This window comes from Coregonus lavaretus (genome assembly GCF_964263955.1).
Source record: "Coregonus lavaretus genome assembly, contig: HAP1_SCAFFOLD_4687, whole genome shotgun sequence".
Classification (NCBI taxonomy): Eukaryota; Metazoa; Chordata; class Actinopteri; order Salmoniformes; family Salmonidae; genus Coregonus; species Coregonus lavaretus.
Genome location: NW_028164627.1, coordinates 15,528 through 23,770, shown reverse-complemented (window position 1 = coordinate 23,770; position 8,243 = coordinate 15,528). Strand labels below are relative to the sequence as shown.

General features: G+C 47.4%; 1 protein-coding gene across 2 annotated transcripts; it reads right to left on the bottom strand.

The window, feature by feature from the left end:
- Window positions 1-102: 102 nt before the first annotated feature.
- On the bottom strand, window positions 103-7,106 carry LOC311116838 (zinc finger TRAF-type-containing protein 1-like). Of its 2 annotated transcripts, none has more exons than XM_084191873.1 (6): window positions 5,986-7,106; window positions 4,936-5,030; window positions 4,607-4,750; window positions 3,645-3,856; window positions 3,318-3,496; window positions 103-3,231 (listed from the first exon to the last, which is right to left on the bottom strand). In XM_084191873.1, the coding sequence occupies exons 1-6, from the start codon at window positions 6,277-6,279 to the stop codon at window positions 3,019-3,021; spliced, it is 1,137 nt and encodes a 378-aa protein (XP_084047999.1). In that variant the 5' UTR covers window positions 6,280-7,106; the 3' UTR covers window positions 103-3,018. The 2 variants fall into 2 exon arrangements, with proteins under 2 accessions (XP_084047999.1, XP_084047998.1); XM_084191872.1 differs by having other exon boundaries at window positions 4,592-4,750; window positions 5,986-6,950.
- Between the last annotated feature and the right edge of the window lie 1,137 nt (window positions 7,107-8,243).

The window sequence follows — 8,243 nt, the reverse complement described above, 5'->3', positions numbered from 1 at the left end:
GACCAGCAGGGTTATCATCATTGTGACTAGTTTCAGCAGTTAACAACTTGAATAACTCACACACGCGCAAGCACACACACACTTACTCACAGGAGAGGAATGTATTTTTCAGTTTCCATGATCTTTAATAAAAAGGCAGCCATAGTGAGATGAGTCAGTGAGTCTATTGGTATAGAGACAAAAAGCATTAAAACACAGAATACAATACCTAGCTAGGCCTGGAGGAGACAGATCTATAGAAATACTCAACCTAGATAGGTCAGGAGAGACAGATCTATCGCAGTAGATTCTACTTTTAGTAACGTCATAATCGTCATCATAGCTTAATTCAAGTAAGTCTAATGCTCTAAACATGTCACCATAGTAATGCACCACACCCACCCCCTCTATACACACACACTACCCAAAGTCAAAGGTCCGTCCAGGGTTCTCCCCCTTTAGAACCAGAGTCGTGATCTAGTCCTCTAGAACAAGGTTGAGCCGGTGGACCGTTCAGGTTATATTTTCCCTCTCTCGGAGGTGAACCACCCTCCCATCGCAAATAACCTTATCTGAGACTTGAAGACTTCAGGTACCTCCCCAAGCTAATGCCTACACTTTAGCTCAGAAGACTAACACAGTCTTGTGGCACACAGACAAACTGGGTTCGAACCCAGTCTGTAACACTAGCTGGGCTCCCCCTCTGTCAGAGCAAGCTGGGATTCCCCTCAGGTCTGTTTCAGGGTTCTGGGTTCTCAGATTCTAGCAGGTCTCTAGTACGGACCAACCAGAGCAGAGGAAGGAGTCCACATGTGTGTGGCTATGCAAGTGTCTGTTTATAGGGATGTGTTCACTGGGGCCCCAAATTAATCTGTCTCAACACAAACAAACACACACACACACACACACACACACACACACACACACACACACACACTAAAACCTAACTAAAAAGGAAAAGTTCACAGGTATTTAAATATTCAGGGTTAAAAGGAAATATGAATTGGTATAAGTTAGCTTATAACATGAATATATAAATCACAACTAATGTTTAAAGGACTACCTAAAAGGAGCATGCAGAACAACTCTCCTGTGTGTCAAAGGGCAAAACACAGCCATCTTGGCTCTGGTCTGGGCTGCTTTCAGATACTAAATGAACACCTGTCCTAAACAGACCGACTAGGAGCAGGTCAGGGAGCAAGTGAGTGTGTGTGCATACAGGCGACACACACCCTTTACCTCTCCATAGGACAGACTAACTGAGTGGTCAGAGTTAGTTCAAAACTCACATTCACATCTTTGGAACACACACACGGTCCTTCCTGCTTTGGTTGGTACAGTGCATTCGGAAAGTATTCAGACCCCTTGATTTTTTCCACATTTTGTTACGTTAGAGCCTTATTCTAAAATTGATTAAATAAATAAAAATGTCCTCATCAATCTACACACAATACCCCATAATGACAAAGTGAAAACAGGTTTTTAGAAATGTTTGCAAAAAAAACAAAAAAAAAACGTATACCTTATTTACATAAGTATTCAGACCCTTTGCTATGACACTCGAAATTGAGCTCAGGTGCATCCTGTTTCCATTGATCATCCTTGAGATGTTTCTACAACTTGATTGGAGTCCACCTGTGGTAAATTAAATTGATTGGACTATATAAAAGGTCCCACAGTTGACAGTGCATGTCAGACCAAAAACCAAGCCATGAGGTCAAAGGAATTGTCCGTAGAGCTCCAAGACAGGATTGTGTCGACGCACAGATCTGGGGAAGGGTACCAAAACATCTCTGCAGCATTGGTTAGGGAGGTGACCAAGAACCCGATGGTCACCTTGACAGAGCTCCTCTGTGGAGATGGGAGAACCTTCCAGAAGGACAACCATCTCTGCAGCACTCCACCAATCAGGCCTTTATGGTAGAGTGGCCAGACGGAAGCCACTCCTCAGTAAAAGGCACATAACAGCCCGCTTGGAGTTTGCCAAATGGCACCTAAAGGACTCAGACCATGAGAAACAAGATAATCTAGTCTGATGAAACCAAGATTGAACTCTTTGGCCTGAATGCCAAGCGTCACTTCTGGCCGAAACTTGGCACCATCCCTAAGGTGAAGCATGGTGGTGGCAGCATCATGCTGTGGGGATCTTTTTCAGTGGCAGGGACTGGGAGACTAGTCAGGATCGAGGGAAAGATGAACGGAGCAAAGTACAGAGAGATCCTTGATGAAAACCTGGGACAAGTCTCTGAATGTCCTAGAGTGGCCCAGCCAGAGCCTGGAATTGAACACTGATTGTACATCTCTGGAGAGACCTGAAAATAGCTGTGCAGCGACGCTCCCCATCCAACCTGACAGAGCATGAAAGGATCTGCAGAGAAGAATGGGAGAAACTCCCCAAATACTGGTGTGCAAAGCTTGTAGCATCATACCCAAGAAGACTCAAGGCTGTAATCGCTGCCAAAGGTGCTTCAAAGTACTAAGTAAAGGGTAAAAACCTGTTTTTGCTTTGTCATTATGGGGTATTGTGTGTAGATTGATGGGGAAAAACAATTTAATCAATTTTAGAATAAGGCTGTAACGTAACAAAACGTGGAAAAAGTCAAGGGGCGGGAATACTTCCCGAGTGCACTGCATGTGCTACATTTGGCTCTGGGGTCACCAACCAGTCCATAGCAACGACCCCCTCTCTCCCCTAGCAACACCCCCATCTCCATAGTAATGACCTTGTCAGTCTCTACAGACGAATTCCCCTGGCAACACCACCTTGTCTTCATAGCAATACTGAAAGCACCCCAAGTTAGGGTTCTATAACTCTCAGAAGTATGTCATCCAGTGGTGTGTATGTTTGTGCGTGTGTAAAGAGGTATCAGTGGTTCAGTGGTGTATCAATTTAATCTCAAACTTCAGGGGGTGAACAAGCTTTCTCTCCCTTCCTCCTTCCTTTCTCCTCCTCCTCCCCGGTCCCTCCTTCCCTTCATCTCTCTCGGTCCTCTCTCCCTTACCACATCTCTCCTCCCCCATCCCTCTCTCCTCCTTTGTCTATTTCTGAATCTGGAAGATGAAGAGTCGCAGGTTGATGTTCTTGGCGGCCAGTAGTTTGTTACACTCCACAGAGTCGGTGATGGGCAGGGGGACGTAGTCTGTCTCGTTGGTGTCGTTGCTGAACGCGTGGTGGTGGATCACAGGCTTGATCCTCACGTCATCGTACGGACCTTTCAACAGCAGGAAGGAACACTCTATAGCGGAGTTCACCTACAGGAAGGAGGAGGGTTAGAGAGAGAGAGAGAGAGTGTGTGTGTATGTCAGTGAGTGTGTGCGTACATTCAGTGAGTGTGTACCTTGCTCTTGAGGATGAGCTGGAAGGAGAGGGTGCGTTTGCAGGAGAGGTTAGGGTTGCGTTCAGAGTCGTTGACCCTGGCCTTCAGAACCCAGGTTTGGTTCAAAACGGTGAAACGAGGAGTCTCATAGTACAGACGGGTTATAAAGTCATCTGTGCGGTACGGCCTGAACTGGACCTCTGCACAGGGGAGAGGGAGGGGAGGAATGAATTAGAGAGATCCATGTTTTCTGTGTGTGTGACTGGTCCTTCAAGCCGGACAGGAACAATTGTCCTGGTAGTCAGGTAGTGTGTGTGTAAGACAGTGTGTACTGTGTACCTAGCCTACCTGTGAAGCCAATCTTCTCGTAGCAGAGCAGGGAGAATATAGAGCTGTAAAGGGTTAGTTCTCTGCGGTGGCTCTGGTCCATCTCCCCCAGGATGCCCATCAGCTCTGTGCCAGTCTTGGTGGGGTGGCAGCACTCCTCCTCGTGGGCCGGCAGCTCGTGGAACGGCCCCTTCCACGGGCAGCCAATCCTCTTGTACTTACACTGCGTCACCCTGGCAACATAACAAGAGGTGGGAGTTTAGGGCCAATCATGAGGACGAGGAGGAATAAGACAATTAGCAAATTCGTTTTGTGTCACCCGGTGCCCCTGGTGGGTGGAGATTTCACTTTTGCTAACTCTCTATCAGCTGGTCCCAAATCGCTTCCTACCCTTCCCCCTTGGTCCTAACCCCTAGTTTCTGCAGATCTGTAAGGTGGAAGCAATATGGTACAATCTCCACCACTGCACTGCTTATACCCATCACCCTACAGATATACAAACATGGAGGGGTTAGGGCCAAGGGGGAGGGGTAAGAAGTGATTTGGGACCGGCTATATAATTTATGCTGGTTCTGTCAGTAACACCTGCACCAGGGTCGTCTGATCGTCATAACAGAACAGGCACAGTGACTTGTCACTATAACAACGACCCCATGGCCTTCGGTTGAGCACATAAACGCACACACACCCTGTAATCAGGTTGGTCAGTAATTAGATCAGCTGTTTTCTTCTCAAAAGAGCAGCAAGTCATGTGTTCCCAGTCCCCTCGTGGGGACACTTTCCACTTCCCCATGATGACAAAGGCTATTGTAAGCGTAGGGGTTAGGGTTAGGGTAAGGGGTTAGGTTTAGGGTTATGGTAGGGTTTAGGGAAAATAGGATTTTGAATGGAAATTAATTTTAGGTCCCCACGAGGATAGAAGAACAAAACATGTGTGTGTGTGTGTGTGTGTGTGTGTGTGTGTGTACCAATGAGGTGTGTACCTGTCTTGGCACTCCTCTCTCTGGTGCCTCTCTAGGCTGGAGCGAGGGAACTGTTTGAGACAGAAGGGGCAGTCTGTGGGCAGCTCACTCACAGCCTTCTCTACAGCCAGGTTCCTACAACACAGGGACTTACTGATCTCACACCTAGAGGGAGGGGGTGGGGGGGGGTAATCAATCAACCAGTCAATCCAATTATATTTGTATAGAGACACTGTTACTAATCTCACACTTAAAACAGAGTCATGTAAATCAGTCAATCACTCACTCACTCATTTCAACTGTATTTATAAACTGTGTGTGTGTGTGTGTATATGTGTGTGTGTACAGACCTGCAGTTAGGACACGTGGCCTGTTCCTCTTTCAGACGAGAGTCGGCCAGCAGGTGGATAAAACAGCCAGCACACATCAGGTGACCGTTGGTGCACTATAAAACAGAGAGGAAGGGTTAATGTAGGTGTGTGTGTGGTGTGTCTGTACTGTGGATAGTAGTCTTTATAAATCAGTGTTTATACGCTATACAGAATTGCATTGTATAGAGAGCCACACAGGTGTTTGTATGTGTGTAGAATGTGAGTGTAAAAATGTCTGTGAGAGTTTGTGAATGGCTCTCTTTTCGAACCAGTCTTTGGCCTATCGCTGGTCAGAGAATCACCATTCAGGGGCAAGGTTAGGGCTATGTGTATGTCAGAGGTCACTGGGGTGGGGCAACATGGGGTGGGGCAACATGGCTCTAGATTATGGGGGATGAGGGGCATTGGATGCAAATGTTTATCCAATGCCCCTCATAATCTAGGCCATGGGGGTGGGGAGAGCAGGTGTTATTTGAGGGCATATTACTCAGTACCACTCCACAGTAATGACACACAGGTGTAAACTGGGTGTGAGGCGAGCAGTTCATTGGGTGTTACATGCTGATGTGTTGGGGCTTGCCTATGCCTAATTCCTAGGGGTCGGCCTGGGATAAACACATCTGCATCAATTCATGTCTTCTTGTTGGCAAATCTGAATAGAATAGGGTCGGCAGCAGTTTCAGACACCTAGCTGATGACCAGATGATTTATAGATCTGATAATCTCTCTGTACTACGCTGAGCTCTGACTAACCCTTCTGAACAAGTTAGCTATTGAGTTAACGTAGCTGCTAGCATGCGGCCTTGGGCCCAACATATTTTCTTCACCTATCGTTACAGCCCACGACAGGTTGTGCTCAGTAGGCCTACATACTGTCTTCAACCCCCACTTCTTGCCTGACAACCTAGTTAGCTAGCTAACAGACATGTTCGTTAGGCTTACTTTATACGAAGTTAGCTAGCTAGCTAACATTGACAAGAGGGCCAAAGTCAGTAGGCCAGTGACAGGTGTGTTTGTGACTGTATTTACCTGATAAACGGAGGCTTTGGGCAGGTCTAGACATACAGTGCAGCACAGCACTGAATACAGCCTCTCTTCCAGCTTTCCCGACTCTCCCTCCGGCAGTCTCATCCGCTTCTTGGGCGGCGGCTCGTCCGGGTCCGACTCGGGCCCGAGCCCCTCTCCTCTCCGGATGTTCACCTCCTCCTGCATAGATGGCCCCCCGACCACTGCCTCCAGGGCTGCCCCCACCGCCACAACCCCCAGGCCGCCTGAGGAGGAGCCTGGAGCGGCCGCGACGCCCACCTCCCCCCGCTCTTCCATCGAGGATATGGTGGGTGGTGGTGATTGTCAGGCGTTAGCTAACTACCGGTCACCAAAATGTTACCTAGCTGGCAGGTTTAGCTTCACAGGCTAGACAAGGGAAAGCCAGGCCAACTAGCTAAGGGTCAGCTGGCTAGCAAGCAGTCAGAGCTCGAATGCAAGTTGGCTAGCTTGCCTGTTTGTAGGCAATGTTACGCAATAACGCGCTTGGAATGTAGATACTCGAACCCTCGCGTAACGTTCTGGAATGTCCACAATTGTTATTTGACGGTCGTTTTTGTAGACAGATATTTAGCGATGTTGGCAGATAAGCGAAATTCAGCGAGCTACTAGGCTATAGGTATCAAGCTCACAAAACACTCCAGTTCTCTCCGCTGTCTAGCTATAACAAAACACCCCGTCAGATGTTTTTGTGTTGTCCATTCTCTGTTATTTGCCGTGACAGCGCGTGAGCGGACATTCACCAACGGCCCTGTTCGGCAGATTGGTTAATGTATTTTCCCCGGTGCCAGCTCACCATCCACCGGCACCCGGGAAGTGTCAGTTTTGGAAAAAGCAGAGATATGTTTAGACAGTTCGCTGGGACTACTCTCTAACTACACAGCCATCTTTGTTTTTCTCCTGTCCGGATGGTCGCCTCCTCCTCTCCCCGACTTCACTACTACACACTAACTCGGCGCTAAAACTTCAGATCCTTACTGGTGTTACTCAGCCAGGGTCACAAAAACAGCTAATCCCGAGTTTCGGACAAACTGTCAATATTTTGCCAGTAGCTGTTATGGCCTCTCTTGCCAGTCCCTGTGCTGCGTCGCGGATTGGCTATCAGTGGAACGTTTTGTTGTATCAAATGACTTGGGGTATTTAAAGAGTGATGTGGGTGCGCATGCGTAGTGACTGTCTGCAGGGTCAGTGTGGTAGGACAAATGACTGAATATACTGGTAGGATGGACTTAAAGGTGACCAAAACCCGATATGCAACGAAATGGAGCACGTCACCTGACCTGAAGGGCGTCACCTGCCTGGACACAGCCAGAAATGACCAGACACATCATGCTACCTGAAAAACCCTGGTTGCCCCTGCCCCTGCACAATATACACTGTGTACAAATCATGAAGAACACCTTGTAATATTGAGTTGTCCTTGCACCCCCCCTTTTGCCCTCAGAACAGCCTCAATTTGTCAGACTCTACAAGGTGTCGAAAGCGTTCCACAGGGATGCTGGCCCATGTTGACTCCAATGCGTGACACAGTTGTGTCAAGTTGGCTGGATGTCCTTTGGGTGGTGGGTGGACCATTCTTGATACACACAGGAAACTGTTGAGCGTGAAAATCCAGCAGCGTTGCAGTTCTTGACACACTCAAACCGGTGCGCCTGGCACCTACTACCATACCCTGTTCAAAGGCAATTAAATATTCTGTCTTGTCTATTCACCCTCTGAATGGCACATATACACAATCCATGTCTCAATTGTCTCAAGGCTTAAAAATCCTTCTTTAACCTGTCTCCTCCCCTTCATCTACACTGATTGAAGTGGATTTAACAAGTGACCTCAATAAGGGATCCTAGCTTTCACCTGGATTCACCTGGTCAGTCTTGGTCATGGAAAGAGCAGGTGTTCTTAATGTTTTGTACACTCAGTGTAGGCTAGCCTACAAACAGTAGCAACAATAGGCTATCCTTCATTTGTCAAATGATGTAGGCTAATAGACTGATACATTTGGTGATAGGCTACCACCAGAGGACCCAGGTGTTGCGATCTTGTTAAGGATCATTACACTGTTATTACACTATTTGGTCACTCAAAATAAAAGACTCTCACAGGAAAACTTTGCCCATATTAACTAGTGAGCCAGAGAAGAAAGTGAGCAGGTGGTGTTAGAGTTTGAGTAGGTCTTGTCTGTCTGTTGTGTAATGTCAATGATAGTTATTACGACAGTTGTTTTTAGGTTTTTTAGGTGTGTG